General features: G+C 35.4%; 1 protein-coding gene and 1 non-coding gene across 3 annotated transcripts in view; both read left to right on the plus strand.

Annotated features, from left to right (window-relative positions):
* Positions 1 to 27,073, plus strand: part of ENTREP2 (endosomal transmembrane epsin interactor 2) — a 423,055-nt gene that overhangs the window by 287,261 nt on the left and 108,721 nt on the right. For both annotated transcript variants that reach the window (XM_070571721.1, XM_070571713.1), the window contains exon 3: positions 19,103 to 19,213. In XM_070571721.1, the coding sequence (XP_070427822.1) occupies positions 19,103 to 19,213 (111 nt within the window). The remainder of the gene's footprint in view (positions 1 to 19,102; positions 19,214 to 27,073) is intronic.
* On the plus strand, positions 24,386 to 24,492 carry LOC139078634 (U6 spliceosomal RNA). Its single transcript, XR_011531663.1, has one exon. It is a non-coding gene; the product is annotated as a U6 spliceosomal RNA (small nuclear RNA).

Here is a 27,073-nt window from a genome sequence, read left to right on the forward strand (position 1 = left end):
TGGCATTTTTATCTGTATGGTGAAAATTATCATAACCCCACTGTCATTATCAGTTAGTTACATCTGAGGCAAATATTTTCTCCTACACTTTTCTCATAGAGATGTTAATTTACCATCAACGATTTATTACTTTCAGATTTTGAATTTAAAACATTACAGACCAAATTTAGTCCTGTCTTTTCTTCTCACCCTTCCCAGAGGTGTTGAAAGCTTGACTATCATGCCATTGTATGATATACTTTTACTATATATATGAACAATATATAGTAGTAGTTTGTGAGCTTTTATTATAAGTGGTATTATACTGTATCCTTTTGCAACTTGCTGTTTTCACTCACCGTTGTTTTTGAGATTCAGTTCCAGATCTGAAAATTTGGCGTTTCCAGCCATTCTGTGTGTATGTAGTGACAATTTATTGTAGTATTAACTTGCATCTCTTATTAGTGACGTTAAGCATCTTTTCTTCTTATCTTTTGCCTTTTTTTTGGCCATTGTATTATTGAACATCAATATATGTTCTGCATATCAATCCATTATCTGCTGTATCTAGTGCAAATACCTTCTCACATTTTCACCTTTTTTTTTTTGGTCATACAGATGATTTGATTTTAATGTGTCAAAATCACCAGTCTTAAGGGCTGTGTTTTTTGTGTAGTGCTAAAAAATTCTCCCTAATCCTAATATTGTAGATATTTTCTAATATTTTCTAGTAAGCGTTCGAAGTTTTGACTTTCATATTTATGTTTTTATGTTTTTGTGTATGATTTATGTGAGGCATGGGTATAATTTTCATATTTTTCTTATGTGGATTCCCTAGCACCAATTTTTCATAGTTTATCCTTTCCACACTGATTTATATTATGTAGCAGTGTCTCATATATAAATAAAATTATGGCCAGAACGGAATTTGTTTCTTTGCTGTCCATTTGCCAACACCATCCTATTGTAATTCTGTAGCATCATAGTATAAGGTTTTTTTCTTCTTTTCCCATTCTTATACCCTTTATTTTAGTCTTTTTTTGCATTGGCTGGAACTGCAATACGTTATTGAAAAGAAGTAGTGACAGCAGGCCTCTAGCATGTTCCTGATTCCTTGTTCCTGATTTTTTTTTTTTTAAAGATTTTATTTTTTTCCTTTTTCTCCCAAAGCCCCCTGGTACATAGTTGTATATTCTTCGTTGTGGGTCCTTCTAGTTGTGACATGTGGGACGCTGCCTCAGCGTGGCTTGATGAGCAGTGCCATGTCCGCGCCCAGGATTCGAACTAATGAAACACTGGGCCGCCTGCAGCGGAGCGCGCGAACTTAACCACTCAGCCACGGGGCCAGCCCCTCCTTGTTCCTGATTTTAAAGGAAATAGTTTGTAAAGTTTTGCATCGTGTATTGTTTACTCTTAGTTTTTTCTGCCATAAATATCTTTAATTGGGTTAATTTCTCTCCTGTTCCTAACTTGCTTAGAGATGTTTAGAAAGCTTATGACTGGCTTTTAAAATTTGTAACATGCTCTTACTCATTTACTGTGATTAAAGTTTTATTTTTACTCAGTAAATCTGGTATATTTTTAGGTAAAGTATAGTCTAATAACACTGGTATATTTATCTAATGTCTAACCATTCTTGCATTCCTGGGACAAACACTTATTTTTGATTATGCTTTTTTTTTTTTTAAGATTGGCACCTGAGGTAACATCTGTTGCCAATCTTTTTTTCTTCTTCTCCTCAAAGGCCGCCCAGTACATTGTTGTATATTCCAGTTGTAGGTCCGTCTGGTTCTGCTATGTGGGATGAGGCCTCAGCCTGGCTTGATGAGCGGTGCTAGGTCTGCACCCAGTATTGGAATCGGCGAAACCTCGGGCACGCAGACTTAAACCTCGGGCACGCAGACTTAACCGCTCAGCCGTGGAGCTGGCCCCTGATGATGCATTTTTTATTTGCTTTAAATTTATATATTTTGTATCCTTGGTCATAGGGGAATTAGTCTGTAATTTTCCTATATTGTCATTTATTTATTTATTAAGAAACAATGTCAAACTTACAGAAAAGTTGCAAGCACAGTGCAAGGAATTTTTTTTCTCTTTGAACTATTTGAGTACCTTTAGTTATGTTTGTGTAGTCTCCTTCAGTCTGCAAACAGTTCCTCAGTCCTGCCTTGACTTTCTTGATCTTGACACTTGAGGAATAAAGGCTTGTTATTTTGTAGAACATCCTTCAGATGGAGTTTGTCTGCTCTTTCAGATCAGATTCAAGTTATGCATCTTTGGTGGAAATATCATACAAATGATGCAGTGTTTTTTCTTTTTGAATCCTATCGGTGGCACAAAATTTCAATTTGTCATGTTACTTTGTAACTTCGATCACTTTGGTTAAAGTAGTTTTCTACCATTCCTCTTCACTGTGAAATTTTCCCTTTCCCTTTGTAATAAACAAGTAACTTATGTGGGGATACTTTGAGACTTTCTAAATATTGTATTACCAGATTTTCAATTTATTTATTTACCTATTTTTGTCTGTGTAGACTCGTGGCATATAATCTTTTGCTGTCATTATTTTGAGACTCAAATTGTCCCTGATTTGGCCAATGGGAGCATTTTAAAGCTGGTTTTTGTGTCTTCAACATGCCCCATCATTCTTTGGGCACTTCCTTACTATCTGGCACAGAAAGATCATTTACCCTTAACTTGAACTTTCCCTGCCCCAGACCTGTAATTGGTCACGTCTCCAAAGAGCTCTGGTTCCTTTCAGTGGAGATTGGAATTTAGAAACAAGGTTGCAAGGTTTGCTAATGCCTCCTGGAAGTACTATTGCTTGTAGACCTCTAGATGACAAAGTTAGGAAATGTCTGTCCGTCTATCTTATCTTCTACTGAAAACCATGAGGTTACATTGATAACATTTCTATTCTAACACCACAGTGTTTATTCTAGTTTTTCTCCCCTGTATTTATACCTATCTTCCCCAACAGTGAGAAACTCAGATCCTATTATCCTTATAATATTTATTTATTTGATCCATCCCTCTGTAAATAACCAATCTCCTATCCTGGCTGCCACACCCTCCCACATGGGGATGCCTTTTGCTCCCCAGGAGTTGCCCTTCTGGGCATAAATCCTCCTCACAGTTCTTGGGCTCCAACACCCCACTCTGGGGCTTTTGCCTTTCAATCCCTGCCCCCCCCCCCCCCCATCTTGCTCTGTTCTACTTAAGGGCTTTAGCACTGAATTGTTCAGGAAGTAGAAAACATTAGTCTCATAAATGAACTGGAGAGCTTTCCTTTTGCCATCTGTGTAAGGATTAGGTGTTTTGGAAGGTTTGGGAGATGTCTACTTGTGAAAGGCTCTGGGCCTGTTGGTTTTGGTGGGTAGATTTTTAACTACTAATTTTATTTCATTAACAGTAAGTTCGAGTTTTCTCTTTAAATTAGTTTTACTTGTATTTTCTAGAAAGTATTTTCACCTATTTTCTGATGTGTTAACGTAAAGCTGTTCTTAGTATTCTCCTTTGATTTAAAAATAATTCTATTACATCTTCAGTTATATCCACTTTTGCACTCTCAGTATTATTTTTACCTTCATTCTTTTTTTTTCTAGAGCCAATTTTGCCAGGAGTTTTGTTTACTTTGAGTGTTTTAAAGAAAATTTATTTTATTGATCTTCTTTACTGTTTCCTTTTATAATCTTATGACTTTCTATTTTCTTTTACTTTCTTTGGGTTTATTCAGTGGTTCTTTTTATTATTTCTTGAGTAAACTAGTTTATTGATTTTCAATTCTAATTCATTTAAGGTATATATTTCTTTCTATTTACAACTTTACTCACATTTCAGAAGCTCTAATGTGTAGCATATTTGTTATATTCAGTTCTAAATATTTTCCAATATCTATGATTTATTTTTTATCTATAATTGCAAATGAGTGATTAAAATTTTTTTTAAATATTTGGATTTTTAAGTGCTCTTTGTTGGTCTCTGACTTTTTAAAAATTGCTTTGGATGAGATAAATGGTCCATATAAAATCAAATTTAAAATATTTCTTACTTGTGCTCTGTGGCCCAATGGTCAATTTTTTATATTTCAAATGTCCTTAAAAAATAAGCGAATTCTATATGTGTTCATAGTATGTTTATTACCTAAAGCTTGTTAATTGTGGTGTTCAAATATTATATATTCTTACTATTTTTCCTGCCTAACAAATCAATTTTTGAACAATAATAAAAATCCCCCATCATGACTTTATAAAATTCTTCTTGTTATTTTTTGCTTTATATATTTCTAGACTATATAAGTAAAGACTAAACATTTAGCATTATCATATTTTCCTGATGAATTCTTTCTTTCATATAGTTACTCTCTTTATCACTAATAATACTTTTTGCCTTAAAGTCAATTTAGTATTATATTGACATATCTTTTCTAATTTTCTTCCCTTTTTTAAAAGTATCCCACTAATATGTCTTTCCATCTCTTTGTTTTTTTAATTTTTAATTTTAGAAATTTCAAACATGTATAAAAGTAGAAAGATGATGTAACAGATTTCCATACAAGGACAGCATGTTTCATCTGTATCCCCACCCACTCCCTCATCTAGTCCAGATTATTTTAAAGCAAATCTCATTTATTATATAATTTAATTTGTAAATATTTTGACAGGTGTTTCTGAAAGAAAGGGACTCTCAAATTGGATCACATGATTTTTCTATATTTATTGAGGTAATCATGTACTTTTTTCCCCTCAGTGTATTAATGTTGCATATTAATTTTAGCTTTCTTATGTTGAACCACTCTTGCATTCCTGGGTTAGGTCCCACTTGGTTATGGTATATAATCCAATTTCCTTCCAGTTTTCCTTCTTGTTACTGATTTCTAGATCCATTCCATTTTGGCCAGAGAAAGTACTTGGTATAGTTTTGATCTTTTTAAATGTATTGAGGATTTTGCATCTATTTTCATAAGTGATAGTGGTCTATAGTTTTCTTGTAGTGTCTTTGTCTGGCTTTGGTATCAGGGTAATGCTGGCCTCATGGGATCAGTTAGAAAGTGTTCTCTCTCCTTCAGTTTTTTGAAAGAGTTTGAGTAGGATTGATGTTAATTCTTCTTTAAATGTTTGGGAGAATTCACCAGTGAACCCATTTGGTCCTGGACTTTTCTTTGTCGGGAGATTTTTGATTACTGATTCAATCTCTTTACTTGATGTACTGAGATTTTCTATTTCATCTTGAGTCAGTTTTGGTAGTTTGTGTTTTTCAGAATTTGTCCGTTTCACCTATATTATCTAATTTGTTGGTGTACAGTTGTTCACTATGTTCTCTTATAATCCTTTTAATTTCTGTAAGGTCAGTCATAATGTCCCCAATTTTTTTACTTTTATCTTTTTGAGGAAGATTAGCCCTGAGCTAACATCTGCTACCAATCCTCCTCTTTTTGTTGAGGAAGATTGGCCTTGAGCTAACATCCGTGCCCATCTTCCTATATTTTATACGTGGGATGCCTGCCACAGCATGGCTTTGTAAGCTGTGTGTAGGTTCACACCTGGGATCCAAACTGGCAAACCCCAGGCTGCCGAAGCGGAAAGTGCAAACCTAAGCGCTGCACCACGGGGCCGGCCCCCGTAATGTCCCCACTTTCATTTCTGATTTTAGTTATTTACATCTTCTTTCTTTTTTCTTAGTGAGCCTACCTAAAGGATTGCCAATTTGATTGGTATTTTCAATGATTTAACTTTGTTTCTTTAATTCTCTCTGTTGCTTTTTATCCTGTTTCATTTATCTCTGCTCTAATCTCTATTATTTCCCTCCTAGGTTTAGTTTTCACTTCCTGTTGTTTTTCTAGTTCCTTATATTGTGAAGTTAGGTTGTTGATTTCAGATCTTCCTTCTTTTTTAATGCAGGTATTTACAGCTGAAAATTTCCTTCTAAGCACTACTTGTGCTGCATCCTGTAAGTTTTGTTACATTTTGTTTGTGTTCTCATTTACCTCAAAGTTTTTCTGATCTCCCAAGTGAATTCTTTGTTGATCCATTGGTTGTTTAGGAGTGTGTTTTTAAATTTCTTTTATTTGTTCAATTTTCAGTTTTCCTTCTGTTGTGATTTCTGGCTTCATTCCGTTTTGATAAGAGAAGGTACTTTGTATGATTTTAGTCTTTTAAAATTTATTGAGAATTATTTTATATGGTCTATCCTGGAAAATGTTCCAATGTGTATTCTGCTGAAGTTGTTGCAATGTTTTATGTATGTCTAGCTGGTTTCTAGAGTTGTTCGTGTCCTTATTTCCTTATTGATTATTTCCACCTAGATGACTTTTTTAAGACTTTATTTTTTTAGAGCCATTTTAAGTTTATGGCAAAATTGAGAGGAAGGTACAGAGATTTCTCACATAGCTCTTGCCCCCATACGTAACCCTCCCCTATTATCAGCATCCCCCACCAGAGTGGTGCATTTGTTACAATTGATGAACCTACACTGACATGTCATGGTCACTCAAAGTCCATGGTTTATGTTAGGGTTCACTCTTGGTGTTATACATTCTGTGGGTTTGGACAAATGTAATAATGACACATATCCCTTATTATAATATCATACAGAGTATTTTGACTACTCTAAAAGTCCTCTGTGATTCATCTGTTCATCCCTCCCCACATCCACCAACCTCTAGCAACCACTGATCTTTTTACTGTCTTCTTAGTTTTGCCTTTTCCAGAATGTCATATAGTTGGAATCATATGTTATGTAGCTTTTTCAGATTGACTTCTTTCACTTAGTAATAAGCATTTAAGATCCCTCCATGTCTTTTCATGGCTTGTTAACTCATTTCTTTTTAGTACTGAATAATATTCCACCATCTGGATGTGCTATAGTTTATCCATTCACCATTCACATCTTGGTTGCTTCCAAGTTTTGGCAATTAAGAATAAAGCTGATATAAACATCCGTGTGCAGGGTTTTGTGTAGACATAAGTTTTCAACTCCTTTGAGTAACTACCAGGCAGCATGATGGCTGGATCACGTGGTAAGAATATTTTAGTTTTGTAAGAAACTGCCAAACTGTCTTCCAAAGTGGCTGTACCATTTTGCACTCTCACCAATAATCTATGAGAGTTCCTGTTGCTCCACATCCGTACCAGCATTTGGTGGTGTCAGGGTTTTTGATTTTGCCATTTTGATAGGTGTGTATGGTATCTCATTGTTCCTTTGATTTTCATCTCCCTAATGACATATGATTTGGAGTATCTTTTCATATGCTTATTAGCCATCTGTATATCTTCCTTGGTCATGGTTCTGTTAACGGTTGTTTTAATGAGATTTTTTTTTTATTGTTCTAAGAATTCTTTGTATATTTTGGATAACAGTCCTTTATGAAATGTGTGTTTAGCACGTATTGCCTTCCAGACTGTGGCTTATCTTCTAATTCCCTTGACATGTCTTTCACAGAACAGAAGTTTTTAATTTTAATGAAGTCCAGCTTATCAATTCATTCCTTCATGGATCCTGCCTTTGGTGGTGTATCTAGAAAGTCTTTGTCATACTCAAAGTTATTTAGGTTTTCTCCCATGTTATCTTTTAGGAGTTTTATAGTTTTGCATTTTACATTTGGATCTATGATCCATTTTGAGTTAAATTTTGTGAAGGATATAAGGTCTGTATATAGATTCTTTTTTTTTTTTCTGCATGTGGATGTCCAGTTGTTCCAGCACCCTTTGTTAAAAAGAATATCCTTACTCCACTGTGTTGCCTTTGCTCCCTTGTCAAAGTTCAGTTGACTTTATTTATGTGGGTCTATTTCTGGGCTCTCTATGTAAAGAGGTATCACCTTGTGATTTGGTTTGCATTTTCCTAGTGATTAGTGCTGTTGAACATCTTTTGGTGTACTGTTGGCCATTTGTATATCTTGTTTGGAGAAATGTCTAACAGGTTCTTTGCCCATTTTTTAATTGGGTTTTTTGTTGTTGTTGAGTTGTAGGAGTTCTTTATATATTCAGAATATTAATCCCTTATAAGGTTTGTGACCTGGCAATATTTTCTCTTTCAGTTTTCTTTTTACTTTGTTGATAGCATCCTTTGATGCACAAAAGTTTTCGTTTTTGTGAAGTGTAATTTATCTGTTTTTTCTTCTGTTGTTGTAATAATTCATTGCCAACTTCAATGTCATGAAGCATTTCCCCTGTTTTCTTCTAAGAGTATTATAATTTTACTGCTTACATGTAGGCCTTTGACATATTTTGAGTTAATTTTTGTATATGGTGAGAGGTAAGGGTCCAACTTCATTCTTTTGCATGTGGATTTCCCATTTTCCCAACACTATTTGTTCAAAAGACTGTCTTTTTCCTGAGTGAATTTTCTTGGTGCCCTTGTTGAAAATCATTTGACCACATATGCAAGGGTTTATTTCTTGGCCCTCTATTCTATTCCATTGATCTGTATGTCTGTCTTATCCAGTGCCACACTGTTTTGATTACCATAGCTTTATAGGAAGTTTTGAAATCAGGAAGTGTGAGTCCTCCAACTTTGTTCTTTTTTAAGAATTTTTTGGCTATTTAGGGTCCATTGAGACTTCATATGAGTTCTGTTGTTTTTAATATAATATGAGTTCTTGATTTATAGTGGAACATTATATTTTTTTATTTTTAGCATGTAAATTAAACATTGTCATTTATTTTATAACTACATAGAGAATTTTAGTTTTCACTGTTGCGGGATCCTGTTATTATGAGTACATGATGAGAAAAACAGGATTTTAAATTATTTTCTTTCCATTTCTTTAACAGAAGAAATATTAAATCAACAGGGCATTTTGAAGCTCTGTTGTTACGCAGCTGTGGATACTCCAGAGTTCCTAGATTTCAGAATCCTAGCCCTTAGAATCCTACCTAGTACTCTAGCCCATAGGGTAGTCTGGAGAAATACATTGGGCTTCCATCCACATTTGTAGATCACTGCCATATGTTTTATTTGTTACATCTGGGAAGAAGTAGATTTGAGAAGGTTTAACTGTTATGCCGTGTGAGGAAACAACATACAAACTCTTTAGAATTACTATAATGGCACAGCTTTAAGACTGCCAAACAAGCTACTTTCTAAAGATGAACTTGAGGTGAAACTTAAAGAAAAAGATCACCTTGTATGGTAACAGAACGACAGAATGACTCTGTTTATTGGTGAACCATTTCTTTGTTGGTAGTTAACCTCATTTTGTACCTTTTATGAGCTTTTTGCCCTACTGGAAATAACAGGCCTGCAGAAGAACCTCATAAAACTTAAAAATGTTTTTTGCTTATTTGGCAATTTAGATTCTCATTTTAAGCATTTTTTTTAAAGTAACAAATTTGTCATTGCCTCTTATCCTCTAATAGAAGATATGGTAGTTAAAATGTAATCAACCATGGAGCTTGTGGAGGCAACAAATGCTGATTCCTAATTGCTAGCCTCTAATTCCTATAAGGAATTACTGAGTTATGACAACTCCGGCCATCATTTGTTGGGAATTTTTCCCGTGTTGCCCTGCATTTGCATTTAGCTCATTACATACTCAGACCCATTTACCTATCTCATTTACTAGCATTTGATGTATTTTGTTTCATAAGATATATTTTAAAGGACTAATTACCTTTTATGGTTTCCAAACAATTTCACTGTTAGACAAATAATCTGCCTAAATACTCAAATCCATGGTTAAGAACTTAATTTTTCTATCTTCATCTCAAATGTTCAAAATAATTTTTCCTATTCTAGGGCCAAAGTTCATGGGATCAAAGTGGAATTAAAATTATTCTGCCACAAAGTATCAATAGCTCTGTAGTCGCTAAGAATGTGTGTTCATTACTTGCTTGAGATTGGAAAAGTCTTGAAAATCTAAGTATAACAGTTTTACATGGATTGGAATTGCATGTTGGTATTGGTGTCTAAAAACTAATTTGGTTGTGCCTTAACACTTAGTGTTGGGTCTGGGGAGGCACTGCAGCAGTATTGATCTCTGAAGATGTAAAAGTAGAGACAAAGGATTCATTTGCCCTGAGAGCTTTCCTAGGTCAAAATCACCCCTAAAATACACCAGCTCGTGGTCAGTCTGAGAAGTAGAGTCTGGGTAACTTTACTGGACCTTGACCCGAGGGGAAGGTTTACATGTATCCATTTTGGCATTCACACCACTTTTCTCAGTGTCTGGTTCCTGGCAGGTGCTCAAATTATGCTGAAGGAGTGAATGAAGGAATGAATGATCCATTTGTCCCTACTTGCTTAGTCACATTAATAACAGCTGACATTTAGTAATCCTCTTCTGTGCTTGGCATATATGCAATAAGTGTTTGATGACCTATCAAGCTGATCTTCAGTGATGTTATTTTCTCCTCCTTGCCTTCTTGCACATATTCGTTTCCCTTTTGATCCTTGTACGGCTGCTGCTTATGTTTTTCCTCACCACAACCTTCCTATTATTCATTCAATAAATGAATAATAGCACCTCCTATGTACCAGTCACTAGAATGAACTTGTGGGCAAGATACACATGGTTTCTCTTTCTGTAACAGAGGCCAGCCTTATCTACAGGCTCAATGAAGGCTTCTCAGAAGAGGTCCATATCAGCTGATGGCTTAGGATGAGTAAGAATCAAGTGAAGGCACCAAGAGTGTAAAGCAGCATGTTTTGGGGAAAGAAAATAACGTGAACAGAAACTTGAAGGCTTCCAGGAATTAAAAGATGTTCACTATGGCTAGATGGTAGAGAATGTGGCAGGAATAGCTGGAGACAGGCTGAGGAAATAGACAAAGGGTAGGTCAGCAATTTGAAAGATTCCTTAGGCCATGGAAATCCATGTCAAGGAGTTTTACTAAGGAAGCCACTGAAGGGTTTTAAGCAGAGGAGTTTTTAAGTTCCATGGCTGAGATGATTGATTAGAGGAGCATCACTGAGATGGAGCCTTCATCAGCCTGGCTGCTTGACTGAACACAGGGGTAAAACCCATTTGACCTGCTCTGATCATATAACAGGAACAAAAAGTGCACTCTGTTGTGTTAAGCCAAGGAGGCTTTGGAGCTATTTGTAGCCTATCCTGTCCTGAATGATCCAGAAATTCTTATCACTAAAGGTAGGGTGCTGCCATAACAAAAGCATAAAAGGTGTGGCATTGGCTTCATGGTCCGTTGGTGGGCCGTGAGGAAAACAATACTGGAAGTTGGAAAGAGGATCATAAATGTTATGTAATGGAAAATCATTTGGTAAAAGTGCCTTCTGTGGTGAAATTGAGGAAACAGATCCTAGCCCTAATGAACCTGTAACTCTAAAGTTAGAAAACAGAACATTGAAGGAAGAGTGTTGGTGGCTGTGGCTCCATTTAGCAAAATTTACGGGAAAGAGATGAACTCAGAAAACATTTGGCAGGTTTGTATTCAGGAAAGAATAGGATAGATAGAACCTGGAAATGTATTGATATTTAACTGCCTCTGAACCCCTAACCGGTGAAAAATAAAACTGAGAGACAAAGGCAAATTAAACCACATTCTTGGGGCAAAAATCAAATCTGTGGTATAGTTGTTACTCCCATTCTCAAAACATCAGAATGGATTAAAGTGGCTTAAGATAAAGTTTTAGTTAGGAGTTGGACACCCAATAAATATTTTTAAAAGGACAAGATGGCTTGGAGAAAAAGAGTTAAAATGTGGCCTGATGTAGTCCCATTTGTTTATATTTTCTTTTGTTTCCCTTGCCTGAGTAGACATGGTATTCGAAAAGATACTGCTAAGACTGATGTTAAAGAGTGTACTGCCTGTATTTTCTTCAAGGAGTTTTATGGTTTCAGGTCTTACTTCAACTCTTTAACCCATTTTGAGTTAATTTTTGCATATGGTGTAAGATAATGGTGTACTTTCATTCTTTTGTACGTGGCTGTCCAGTTTTCCCAACACAGTTTATTAAAGAGACTTTTCTTTCTCCATTGTTATGTTCCTGGTTCCTTTGTCAAAGATCAGCTGTCCATAGATGTGTGGATTTCTTTCTGGAATCTCAATTCTGTTCCATTGATATGTGTGCCTGTTTTTGTACCAGTACCATGCTGTTTTGATTACTACAGACCTGTACTGTATTTTGAAGTTAGGGATTGTGATGCCTCCACCTTTCTTTTTTCTCAGGATTGCTTTAGCTGTTCAGGGTCTTTTTTTGCCCCATATGAATTTTAGGATTTTTTGTTGTACTTCCATGAAGAATGTCATTGGGATTCTGATTGGGATCGCATTGAATCTGTAGATTGCTTTAGGTAGTATGGACATTTTAACTATGTTTATTCTTCCAATCCATGTGCATAGAGTTTCTTCCCATGTCTTTATGTCATCATCGATTTCTTTCAGTAGTGTCTTACAATTTTCATTGTATAGGTCTTTCACCTCCTTGGTTAAATTTATTCCTAGATATTTTATTCTTTTTGTTGTGATTGTAAAAGGGATTGTATTCTTGAGTTCTCTTTCTGTTAATTCATTATTAGAGTATAGAAACACAACTGATTTTTGTAAGTTGATTTTGTACCCTGCAACTTTGCTGTAGTTGTTGATTATTTCTAATAGTTTTCCAATGGATTCTTTAGGGTTGTCTATATATAAAATCATGTTGTCTGCAAAGAGTGAGAGTTTCAATTCTTCCTTGCCAATTTGAATACCTTTTTTTTTTCTTTTTCATTGCTCTGTCCAAAACCTCCAGGACTCTGTTGAATAAGAGTGACGAGAGTGGGCACCCTTGTCTTGTTCCTGTTCTCAGAGGGATGGCTTTCAGTTTTTCCCCATTGAGTATGATGTTGGCTGTGGGTTTGTCATATATGACCTTTGTTATGTTGAGGTACTTTCTTTCTCTACCCATTTTATTGAGAGATTTTATCATAAATGGATGTTGGATCTTGTCAGATGCTTTCTCTGCATCTATGGAGATGATCATGTGATTTTTATTCCTCATTTTGTTAATATGGTGTATCACATTGATTGATTTGTGGATGTTGAACCATCCCTGTGTCCCTGGTATAAATCCCACTTGATCATGGTGTATCATCCTTTTAATTTATTTCTGTATTCAGTTTGCCAATATTTTATTGAGGATTTTTGCATCTATGTTCATCAGTGATGTTGGCCTGTAATTTTCCTTCTTTATGTGTCCTTGTCTGGCTTTGGGATCAGGGTGATGCTGACTTTCTAGAATGTGTTAGGAAGTGTTCCATCTTCTTCAATTTTTTGGAACAGTTTGAGAAGGATAGGTGTTAAATCTTCTTTGCATGTTTGGTAGAATTCTCGAGAGAAGCCATCTGGTCCTAGACTTTTACTTTTTGGGAGGTTTTTGATTACTATTCTAACCTCTTTACTTGTGATTGATCTATTCAGATTAAAGATCTAATTTTGATAGGCCTTGAAACACTTATAATAATTCATAGGTTCTGTGTGTCTGTTTTTCTGCCAGTACAATGCTGGTTTGTTTGTTCATTTGTTTGCTTGTTTGTTCTTTGAGGAAGATTAGCCCTGAGCTAATTGCTGCCACTCCTTCTCTTTTGCTGAGGAAGACTGGCCCTGAGCTAACATCTGTGCCCATCTTCCTCTACTTTATATCTGGGATGCCTGCCACAGCATGGCTTGCCAAGTGGTGTCATGTCTGCACCCGGGATCCAAACCAGTGAACCCTGGGCCACTGAAGTGGAACATGTGAACTTAACCGCTGCACCACCAGGCCTGCCCCACAATGCTGTTTTGATTACTATAGTTTTATCATTTGAATTCAGGGAGCGTGATACCTCCAACTTTGTTCTTTTTTCTCAAGATTGTCAAAATCGTGCCATTTGTGACAACATGGATGGACCTTGAGGGCATTATGCTAAGCGAAATAAGTCAGACGGAGAAAGACAAATACCATATGATTTCACTCATTTGTGGAAGATAAACACATAGATGAGGAGAATAGATTAGTGCTTACTAGAGGAGAAGGGGATGGAGGGAGGGCAAAAGGGATAAAGGGGCATATATGTATGGTGATGGGTAAAAACTAGCCTATTGGTGCTGAACGTGATGCAGTCTATAGAGAAACTGAAATATAATAATGTACACCTGAAATTACACAATGTTATAAGCCAATATCAACTGAATAAAAAGAAATAAATTAACCCTCACCCCCAGAAAACAAACAAGCATTATGTGCACGATTAAAAATGGAAAGAGTTAAAAAATGAAAAAAAATAAGTGTGGCCTGTCTACTGCAAGCATGATAAACCAAAGGTACACAGTCACGTAGAGAGAGAAAGATAGAGAGGAACATGAAGGAATAAATATATATAGAAATCTAAGATGTATGGCTGGAAAAGAAGTATAGGTGTGGCTGTTGGCACATGGCACCAAATGGAATCAAATTGTTTTTAAAGATTTGACCTGTCAGAGAAACCTTGGCCTGCACTTGCAAAATCTGTGACTATTTGAGCCTTAAAATAACCATTAGGTCCCCACCTTTTGTGAGCCACTACCTATAGGGTACTGGAAAAGGCAGAACCCCAGAATGAAGTCAAGGTATATAGTTTTAAAACAAATGTCATGACTTTGTTTATGTAAAAAAAGAAAGTTTAAAATATTTTGTCACCGTGACCAACTAGTATTTATTCCTGAAATGCTAGGATAATTCAACATATGAAAATCAATGTAAAATGCCATATTAACAGAATGAAGAAAATAAAGAATCATCTTAGTTGATGCAAAAAAAGCATTTAAAAACATTCAGCACCCTTTCATGATAAAAATACTCAACAAACTAGGAATAGAAGAAAACCTCAATGTAACAAGGCCATATATGAAAAACCCACAGCTAAGATCACACTCAGTGGTGAAAGACTGAAAGCTTTCCCTGTAAGATCAGTAACAAGACAGGAATGCCCACATTTACTACTGCTATTGAACATAGTACTGGAAATTCTAGCCAGAGAAATTAGGCAAGAAAATGAAATAAAAAGCATCCAAATTGGAAAGGAAGAAGAAAGGAGAATGATCTCCATTATGGATGACATGATCTTATGTGCAGATGTCTAAAGATTCCATGACGAGACTGTTAGAATTAATAAACAAATTTAGCAAAGTTGCAGAATACAAAATAAGCATGCAAAAATCAGTTGCATTTCTATACACTAATAACGAACAATCTGAAAAGGAAGTTAAGAAAACAACTCCATTTATAACAACATAAAAATAAATACCTTAACCAAGGAGATGAAAGATTGGTACACTGAAAATGATAAAATATTGCTGAAAGAAATTAAAGAAGACATAAATAAATGGAAAGACATCCCATGTTCATGGATTGGAAAACTTAATATTGTTAAGATGTCAATACTACCAAAGTGATGTGCAGATTCAATGCAATCCCTATCAAAATCCCAACGATGTTTTTTTTGAAGAAATAGAAAAACCCATGCTAATATTCATATGAAATTTTAAGGGACCCCGTTAGCCAAAATATCCTCAAAAAATAAGGAAGTTGGAGGACTCGTACGTCCTGATTTCAAAACTTACTACACAGTAATGGCAATCTGTAAAATAGTGTGGTACTAGCATAAAGATGGACATACAGACCAATAGACTAGAGAGCCAAGAACTAAACCATCACATATATGGTCAAATGATTTTCAACAAAGGTGCCAAGACCATTCAATGGCAAAAAGACAGTTTTTTCAACAAATGGTGTTGGGAAAACTGGATATCATGCAAAAGAATAAAATTGCACCCTTATCTTACACCTTATAGAAAAATTAACTCAAAATAGATCAAAAACCTAAATGTAAGCACTAAAACTGTAAACCTCCTGGAAGAAAATGTAGGGGAAAATCTTCATGACATTAGATTTGACAATAATTTCTTGGATATGATATGGAAAGCACAAGTAACAAAAGAAAAAACAGATAAATTGGATCTCATCCTAATTAAAAACTTTTGTGCATCAAAGGACACAATCAACAGAGTAAAAAGGTAACCCACAAAATGGGAGAAAATATTTGCAAATCATTTATCTGATAAAGGATTATTATCTAGAATATATAGGGTTAATATTCAGAATATATAAAGAATTCCTACAACTCTATGACAACAAAACAAAACAACCCAAAAGTGGGCAAAAGACCTGAATAGACATTTCTCCAAAGAAGATAATACAAATGGCCAATAAGCACATAAAAAAAGCTCATTATCACTAATCATTAGGAAAATGCAAACCAAAACCACAATGAGATGCCATTTTGCACCTATTAGGATGGCTGTTATCACAAAAACAGAAAATAAGAAGTGTCGATGAGGATGTGGAGAAATTGGAATCCTGTGCATCATGCATTGGAATGTAAAGTGGTGCAGCCACTCTGGAAAATAGTATGGTGTTTCCTTGAAAAATTAAACATGGAATTACCATATGATCCAGCAATTCCACTTCTGGGTGTATACCCAAAAGAATTGACTGTAGTGACTCAAACAGATATTTGTATACCCATGTTGATAGCAACATTATTCACAATAGCCAAAACGTGGAAGCAACCCAATTGTCCATTGATGTATGAACGGATGAAAAAAATGATGTATACATAGAAAGGAATATTATTCAGCCTTAAGTGGAAGGAAGTTCTGACACGTACTACAACATGGATAAATCTTGAAAACAGTATGCTGAGTGAATAAGTCACAGAAAGATAAACACAGTATGATATCACTTATACATGGAATCTAAAAATGCCAAACTTGTAAAAACAGAGTGGAATGGTGGTGACCAGGGGCTGGGGGAATAGGAGAGATGTTGTTTAAGGGTACAAACTTGGAACTAGTAGATAAATAAGTCCTGGAGATGTAATACACAGTATAGTGATTATAGATCTTAACTATTCCCATCACAAAAAAGAAATAATTATGTGATGCGATAGAGATGTTAGCTAATGCTACAATGGCAATCATATTGCAATATACAAATTTATCAAATCAGCATGTTGTACACCTTAAACTTACACAATGTTGTATGTCAAATCTTTTTCGAAATAAATACATACATACATACCATTCTCACTGAAAGGAGCTTGGGCTTACTGGAGAAATGGCTGATTACAGGTCTGGGGCAGGAAATATATAAGATGATCCTGGAATAGTTTGTCATACCAGAAAGCAGGAAAGCTGTCCAAGTCTACTAGAGCTGTGTCAACTGAATAGACTCTCTCTGGCTAGTGACTTCAGTGACTGAAACGTATCAAATGTTTTTAAGTTTGTGATTCATAATGTTTCAAACACGCAAACACACACCCCCTAAACAAACAATACCTCATTATTTACCTTTGGTGGATGCTAGGGACCCAAATAATATTTTTTTAAATAAACATGTGTCACAGATTATATTTAACTCGTTATTTAATGAAGGAACCAATATGATATTAGAATCAGTTCAAAGGAGAATTCAAACAATGTGCACACACAGGCAGTCAGGAATGCTGAAATAAATTTGCAAATAGTTGTAAAAGTGGTCAGTATCCATGGGATGATAATCATTGCATTCTACTAGGCAAAATTCACTTATATTTCTGTTGTCAAAAATTATTTGCATTACTATGAATCTTCCACCACTTAGAGTTGTAGAATAGCTTAAAAGACAATGAAAGGCTCAAATAACTCAGAAGGGTGCACTAGACAGGACATTCAGTAATTTTTTTTTTTTGCCTATTTCAAAGTCTTTAACAAGTTTTCATGACAGTCTCCCCCATCTTGATCATATTAATCTTAGTGATTATTCTTGATCACAGGAAAGTTTTGTTTCATTGGATTTACCCTGATTGTTTACATAGGTGCAGCAGGAGTATTAACTAACCATATAGGCCTGAGTTTATTTTGTAAATCTAGCACCATATCAACTAATCATTTTGAAATCTGAAAGATTAAAAGAAAGAATCTGACATATATCCTGCTTTTCCTATATGAACTGTACCATAGGGTAACCAAACAGTTGATGAGGGAGAGCATCCTTCTATGTATCAGTAACAAGTGGGATGAAAAAAGAAGAAATGATGGAGTTAGACTAGCACTATTTTGGAAACCCTGATAAATTAACGGGTCCAAGCAATCATCAAACGTGGCTGGTAACATCACTGAAAAAGAGACATTATTTGCCTTCTATTAGTTTGAATTTGACCAAACCTCTGGATTTAACTACCAAATTACACGAAATACAGAGGATGAAGAACCATTAAATGATTGGAGGAGTCAATCAGCAAAGTTTAGGCTGTAGGAAACGCTATAGGACAAATGAACTGGTTTCTTCACCAGATTTCAAGGAAGAAAAGCAAACAAGGGAGGGGAAAGCCCGTAAATTAAAAAATATCCAAGATTCAGAACAACCAGCTGCACTCTATGGACCTCCTTTGTATCCTGCGTAACCTGATTCAAACAGAGCATGAAAACCTTGAGACAAGCAAACGTGACCTCTGAATATGTGATAGTAGTGAATTATTAATTATTATAGAGGAGATGGCAGTATTTTGGTTCTGTTTTTGAAAACAGTCTTATTATTTTAGAAGTACACGCTGAAATTTTTAAGGATGAAACCATATGATGTCTGATATTTGCTGCAAAAATAATCTGGAGGAGAGAAGGGTAAATGAAACAGAACTGACTGTGAACTGATTAATTTTTGAGGCTGGGTAATGGGAATGTGGGGCTGCATTATACTGTTTTCTCTGGTTTTATGTAAATATGAAATTTTCCATAAAAAATTTAAAATAAATAAACTTTAAGGCCTTCTAATAAAATTCTTTCACTTGATTTTCCTTAATACTTTATAAATTATTATTTTTGAAACTATATAAAACCATTTTGTGACTATATAAGGTGTAGTATTTTGAAATTTAGCTTCTAAAATATTTTGCAATATATTTCAAATAAAATCATGGTCATTGGCTATGGCTTTTCAGAGATTTTACCTTTTCTATTTGATTTAAGCTAATACGAATTTGAAATTTTGAGAAATAATACTTCCCGTTAAAACATATAAATGTTGTTCATGTAATTATTTGATCAACTGAAAGCTTTTTTAAAGCCAAATCATTTTTCCATCAAGGCTTTCCAAGTGAATAATCAATTTTGGTTTGGTTTGTTTCCAGATAACCTTTTTCATGCTGCTCTCTGCGGTGTGTGTGATGCTGAATTTGGCTGGTTCAATTCTCTCCTGTCAGAATGCTCAGCTAGTCAGCTCTCTAGAAGGCTGTCAGTTGGTGAGTAATGAAATGCAAACCTTTTGATAAAGGTCATAGGCTTTGACTTTGCATGAAAGTAATTAATAAAATAATTTTATTATATCCTTGGATTTATTCTGATGTTATATAGTTATTTAAGGAATTTAAGTTGATTCATTTCTAAAAATTCTCCCAAATCAAAACTTGTTCTCCTCATAAGTCAGTTACTAATAGTATATTTCTAAGGATCACGTTGTAGTGCTGTTTTAGAATAAATGTCTTTAGTAATGATTATATTTTAGCATTTGTTGCATTGATTTTTCTCTCCACTGAATTTTTAAAAATCAATTTTCTAAGTAGATTTTAAGTGCCGAGATACATATAAGCTTGATAATGAGTGCATTGAAACAATTTAGTTCTCATTTTTCAATTAAAAGAGAGGATTATCTTTTAGATCTAGGAAAATTGTGCTGTGTACATTGTGGGGGATCAATAAATGATTTGTTGGATAGAACCATCATTCCGAATCAGAATTTAGCTCCTGCTGTGGTAATCCATGATTCTGGCTGGGGCAAAAATCGAGGTGTGTCTGGTCGCATTCAGTACGGGTACAGTTTGACTCCTGATATGACCATGACTGCTGGATGTGAGGCATTGACATTTGTTTCTTTATCTTGAAGACCACACAGGACTACCCTTTAGAGCCATGCTCCTCCATAGTTGCCTGTGCACTTGCTTGGCCTGTGGCTGTCATTTCTGAGTGATCAGGGGCTATGCTGAATTACCTGAAGCTTTTCTGTAGCAGGACAATGCCTACGTTTCTCATAGCCATGATAGTTGGGTTCAAGGAGACAGCTGTTGGGAAACCTGGTGCTCCCTCCAGTCCTTATTTACCAAGGCCAGCTGGACTAGTTTGAGTTGGCAGTTTCAATGCAGAATCACCTACTAAGTTCCAAAAACTAACTGTGAGAGCTTAATCTTGGTATTTTCTGTTCTGTATGGACTGGACCACATTGATCAGATTTCATCCCAATATGATGTACACAGATTATCCTCAGTATGGTGCAGTATTTCCCATGACTACTGAGAACTGACACAGCTGAAGCCCCATCTCCATTAGAAAGGGTGACTTGACAACTTGTGTTTATAACTTGGTCAGCCTCTTTATTCCTAAATATGAGGTGCTATGAATATGGTAAAATCTGGCAAACCTACAAGGGATTAGCCATTTTTTCTCTGACCTCTATTTTCCAATGTGAGGTCCTATGTGTGGGAGACAGAGTGACTGGGGTGATGAGAAGTGACAGTCTGGAGGTCCAGATCACAAAAAAGCCCTTGCTTAGTGCCAGTCTTGAAAGGATGACCCCTCCAGGTCTTAATCTCAGACCCTGTTTCCCTCTGTAACATGCTGGATGAAAGGATAGGAAAGGTAGATTTGGTTTCCTCTCTTCCTTACCGGCTTTAATGCCCCCCTAAATAAATTAAAAGAACATCATCGACCCATGTACACTTTCACATAAATCTTGGTTAGATGGTCCCATGGAATCATCAATATTTATCTGACTTTGGAACTTGATCCTAAGCATCTCTGCCCTGGCTCATACACGCCTGGTAATTTCAGAGTGAGACCAGTGTGCTCGCTTGTTGAGGTGCCGTGTGTATAGTAGAGAGAGAAGTGGATTTGGGGTCAGCAAATCAGAATCAAAGTCATGGCTTCATAACCTACTAGTTGTATGACTTAGGACAAGTCTTCCCTGTCTCAGCATTATTTGTCTTTCCTGTTAAGGGTAGATATTACCTGCCCTGAGCTTTTCATAAGTTATTAAATGAGATAAAATGTATAAAACACATAAAAAGTATACTCCTTTCCTGTTATAAAAATTATACATTTACCATGGAAAATTCAAAAAACAAAACACACTCATAATCTTACCAGCCAGTTTATCATGTCCCTCCAGTCTTTTCTGTGCATAATATGTGTGTATGTATACATATGTGTGTGTATGGGTATACACATGTGTGAGCGTATGTGTGTATATATATTTAATATATATTTAAGTGTGCTATACTCTTCATGCTGCTTTGTGACTTGGTTTTTTATTGATCGTGAACATTATTTCAGATTTAAAATTTTTTTTCTATAACTTTGTTGTGGCTGCCCTGTATATAGGAATATAACATTATTTATTTTTAACCAAATCTCTACTTTTTGCACTTGTGAAGGTTGCCATCATCCTTATACAAAGTCTTTTTATAGCTCATAAAAGTGAACTTGCTTGATCAAAATGAATCCATATCTTTAAAGCATTGATACATATTGACATACTGCCTTCTAGAAAAGTTTACCAATTTATAATACCCAGTGTATGAGAATGCTCTTCCTACACCCTTGCCAGCACTGCAAATTTTTACTTTCATTAACTCATGCTAATTTGAAAGGTATAAAATGACATCTTATATTGTTTTAATTTTAATTTCTTTGCATATTAGTAATACTGAACTTTTTATTCGTTTATAATTGCATGTAGGTAAGTTTATATATATATATGCACTTATACATATATATGCAGTTTTATGCATATGCACTATTTATATTTTGTCTTCTGTGAGTTGACTGTGACCTTTAGCTATTTTTAGATTAAACTATGTATCTTTTTGACTTGTAGGAGCTCTTTATATATGCAATTATATAAATAATATATATTATAATTACATATACATGTTTGTACATGTATATGTGCATGTACATATATATAATTTATATATGTGTGTTGTGTATATGTCTGTGTGTATATATATGTATATATACACACATATTTATATTTCTTCTTCTGTGAATTGACTGGAGCCTTTACCTATTTTTAGACTTAACTATTTATCTAATTGACTTGTAAGAGCTTTTTATATATTATGGTTTTGAGTCCTGCAGCTTATATTGGTCAAATATATTTCTTGGATTGTTATTTGCTTTTTTGTGTGTGTGTGTGTGTGTGTGTAAGGAAGATTGGCCCTGAGCTAACGTCTGTTGCCAATCCTCCTCTTTTTGCTTGAGGAAGATTGTCACTGAGCTAACATCTTCCTCTCTTTTATGTGGGGCACCGCCACAGTGTGGCTTGATGAGTGGTTCTAGGTCCGCGCCCAGGATCTGAACCTGTGAACCCTGGGCTGCTGAAGCAGAGCGCACAAAATTATCCACTATGCCACTGGGCTGTCCCTTGTTGTTTGCCTTTTAATTTTATTTTTTGACATAGAAATGTTTTTAATTTTTGTGTATTCAAATCTACGAGTGTTTTCCTTTGTGTTCTTACCTTGGAACCAATAAAAAGAACTTCTCCTTCCTGAGATCACATTACTCCAATAATTTCCTTTGGTTATTATGTGCTTTTATTTTTTTTTATAGTTAACTCTTTAATATTCTGGGATTTAATGAATTTAACTTTTCCCCAAAAAATGGGTACCTAGCATTCCTAAAACTATTTTCTGAGTAACCTAGTATTTTCCTGATGATTTGAAATGCCACCTAATCATTAAGATTCCTTTGGTGGCAAACTACAAAAACTGGCAAAGCCAAAGCCATTTATTGGAAGGATGGTAGGACCTATGGAATAACCAAGGAGGCTAGAGATTAGGCTTAGAAACTGGCTGGTTCTGAGGAAGCTTCTGTGGCTGCAGAAGCCTGACCAAGAGTCAGGGGCTGCCGTGGGAACTCTGAACTCACCAGGTTATAGTTCTGCAGGAGTGAACAGTTCCAGTGGTTCTTAATCTCTGTCCATTCGCTCTAGAGTCAGAGCCAAGAGAGGGAGCATTTGATTGGCCAGGACAAGACAAAAATCTGCTTACCTCTTCCCTCAGACTGACTCCAATGAGATTCAAGTGGTAATTCCCCAAAACAAAGTTAGGTGCTATGAGGAAGGGTCGAGGGGAGGGGAAGGCAGAAAATATATGCTAAGTGGTCAGAAAACAGCTGATATCTGCTCTCCCAGCATTGTCCTGTGTGTGTACACATACACATGGATATTTAGGTCTGTGTGTCTAGTTCTGGACTTTTCATTCTGTCCCACTCCTGTGTCTGTTTATTCATATCCCAGAACAATACCACTTTGATTACCTTAACTTTATAATATATTTTTATAGCTGGTAGGGCAATCCCTACCCCCACCCCCCATCCCAGACTTTAATCTACTTCTTAGAAATGTTCTTGCCTATCCTTAAAAGTTTAGTCTCCCAGACAAGTTTAAAATTTTTTGTCAAGACTCAAAAGGAATAGATTTGAGAGTTGAATTGACATGACATTAAAATTATAGATTACCTTGGCGGAGAATTGACGTGTTAACAATACCATGTTTTCCCATTCATGAACATTGTGTGTGCTTTGGCTTATCCAACTGTTTTTATAAATCCTTCAGGGCAGTTGTTGTTTTTCTTTAGGATATTTAGTACATCTCCATATCTTTGTGTGTGGTTGTGTCTTTTTTCCTCTGCATAATTAAAAATTAACTCATTTTCTCAGCCTATATATAAAATAAATCTCTTTTCTGTTCTAGACTCCTAGCACTCCCTTCCAGAAGGCTTTTGGTAGCCAGACATTTGCTATGCATATTTTGGTGTATTATCATTTTTACGCATGTGTGGAGTCTATTCTATATACCATCATTCACATCGCTTATGTCAGCCAACCATGTAGCTGGGTAACATCTGCTCATCAGCACTTGGAGATCTTCCAGGCTGTTAATAGAGAGCAGCAGAGAATTCCACTGGATGGATGGATGGATGATAGTTTATTTAACCACCACTTAATGAAGGACAGGTTAGGGATGTTTTTCTAAAACAAACATGGCAGAGAAGATTACCCTCTGTGCACATCTATTACTCAACAAATACCGAGTGGCTGTCGCTGCTGCTGTGGGAACTGGCCTAGGTGCACAGGGTATAGTGGTGAACAGAGAGGAATGTACAGATAGATCTGGAGAAGAAATCACTGAGTGTCCTTTCAGTCAAAGCATAAGAGTACACTTTAAATTTAGAATGTTATTCCTAAATTGCGTTCCAAAGATGGGGCACCAAACTTTTGCCAGTGGTGCATGGCTGTGCCTCATTACCTAGACCCACACACACTTGTGTGTGTTATCAGAATTGTTTTATCTTTGCCAATCTGACAAAAATGTAAGATCTTATGTAACTTGCATTTCCATAATTAAAAATAAATTTGAGGTGCTCGCTTCGGCAGCACATATACTAAAATTGGAACGATACAGAGAAGATTAGCATGGCCCCTGTGCAAGGATGACACGCAAATTCATGAAGCGTTCCATATTTTTTCATAACATTAATAAAAAAAAATAACAACAACAAAAGAAAATCAAAAATAAATAAATAAATAAATAAATAAATAAATAAATAAATAAGTTTGAGGGGCCGGCCCCATGGCCGAGTGGTTAAGTTCGCTCTCTGTGCTTAGGGGGCCTGGGGTTTCGCTGGTTCGGATCCTGGGCACGGACATGGCACTGCTCGTCAGGCCATGTTGAGGTGGTGTCCCACATGCTACAACTAGAAGGACCTACAACTAAAATATACAACTATGTACTGGGGGGATTCGGGGAGAAAAAGCAGAAAAAAAAAGTAAAAGTTGAGCATCTTTTACATTTGTTTGTAAGTTTTTATTTCTCTATTTGCTAACTGCCAGTTCATTTTTGTGGCCTATTTTTCTGTTAGGTCGTTATTTTTCACAATTGATTTATAAATGCACTTTCTGTGTTAAGGAAACTGGCCATCATCGTATGTGTTGCAGATATATATTTTTTCATAGTTTTTCATCTTTTTTTTTTAAAGATTGGCACCTGAGCCAACTTTTTTTTTTTCCTTCTTGTCCCCAAAGCCCCCCAGTACATAGCTGTGTATTCTAGTTGTCAGTGCCTCTGGTTGTGCTATGTGGGACGCCACCTCAGCATGGCTTGATGAGCAGTGCCATGTCCGGGCCTGGGATCTGAACTGGCGAAACCCCGGGCCGCTGAAGCGGAATGCACGAACTTAACCACTCGGCCACAGGGCCGGCCCCTGTTATTTACCTTTTGGTGTTTTTAATGGTATTCTTCCTGGGTGGAAATTTTATGTACTCAAATTGATTTTATTCATTTATATATTTTTGCCCTTATGATCTCTGGCCTATATGTTTTGCCTAGAAAACCTTTTCCCAGTCCAAGATTATAAATAATTTTCCCATTCCTCTCCCCCCCCCCCCAGTATTTTAGCATTTCATCTTTTAGTATTTATATATTTCATAGATCTGGGATATATTTTGCTATAAGTATTATTACATTTTTATAGCATTTACAAATTCACATGTGGACCATCTATATTTCTTTTAAAGTTTAATGCTAGCTGTTTTAAATATCTTGTTGCTCTGGTGGGTGTATTTTTTAAATTCTTATTTTATATTGTAAGAGGCTACTAGTGGTGTATAAGACTTTCAGTAATTTTACAATTATTTATATTTAACTGTACGTGCCACCAAATGTACAGTTGAAGCTTTGATCCCATAGTTTGATCCCATAGTCAGAGGAAATCATTAAACTTTTGTCTCCTTCTTTCCAGTAGTTGTACATCTTGTTTTGTTGTCCTGTCTAGCTATTTTGTCTCAAACTACCAAAATAATATTGGATATTAATGGTGTTTCATCATCCACTTTTTGTTCCTGAATATTAATTAGAAGCCCTTAATGATTTACTGTCAGTTATGATGCTGAGAGACAGTTTCAGATGAGTATTCTTGTAATGTTAAGGTGATAAAGGTCTATTCATATTTTACTAAGAGTCTTTTAAAAAATAAAATGGAGGTTAAATTCTACCAAAGGGTTTTTTTGACATCTGTTAAGATTATATATATTTTTATTTTGATCCATTGGTACGATAGATTACGTTAATAGAGTCTCAGGATTATGTTCTACATGGAACATAACTGGAATGAAATCTCCATAAGTCTTGTAAAATATTACTGGATTCTATTTGCTGATATCTTATTTATGATTTTTCATCTGTATTCATAAATGCAGTTAATTTGTAGTTTTCATTTTTCTCCTACCCTTTCATATTTTGTTTCACTATGATAGTGATTTCATAAAAATTAATTGAGAAAATGCAATCTAAAGAATTTTCTGTTCTGGATATTGGCACTCAAACCTATAATTCTCTGGGTCTAGCACTATTTTATAAGATTTATTTGATATAATTTTCTATTCTTCCAGCTTTTTTCTTTCTTTCTCAGCTTTTGAACTACTTCTGACAATGTCTATATTATTAACACTTTTTCATTGTATTGTTCTTTCCACATTTATTAATATGAAGTAACGTACTGAATTGTCTTAAAAATATCTATGGCAACATTATGTTCTTATTCCTTTTATTTGTATGCATACTGTTTTATATTTTATACTTCTCTTCCTTTCTTATTAAGTTTTGCCAGAAATTTGTCTGTTTTATTTATCTGACAATTTAAAGTACCAAAGAAAGGTATCCATTGTAAAATTCCAAAAATAGAGAAGTATATAAAGTCTTCTTTAACCTCCCGTGTTGGCATGTACTCATGGAAATTTCTGTATGCAAAGTAGAGAAGTAACTTGACATCTAGTCCACCTTTTAACTCCTGCATTATATTCTGTGGATGTAAGTTCTGCACATTATCTCACAGGTTCCCAGTGGCACTGTGCTAAGTTGTCTCTAACTTCTCATGTCACAAATAGTGCTGGAGCCAATTTTCTTATAAATAATGCTGTGGACAAGTTTCTGTGTGTTTATGTAGGACACTTCCTAAAAGTTGAACTGATGGCGAAAGGGTAAATGCATTAAAAATTTTGGTGTATGTTGCCTTCCAGAAAGGGTTGTGTTCATGTACATGTCTACCTGC

Source organism: Equus przewalskii, chromosome 1 (assembly GCF_037783145.1).
Source record: "Equus przewalskii isolate Varuska chromosome 1, EquPr2, whole genome shotgun sequence".
NCBI classification, from domain to species: Eukaryota; Metazoa; Chordata; class Mammalia; order Perissodactyla; family Equidae; genus Equus; species Equus przewalskii.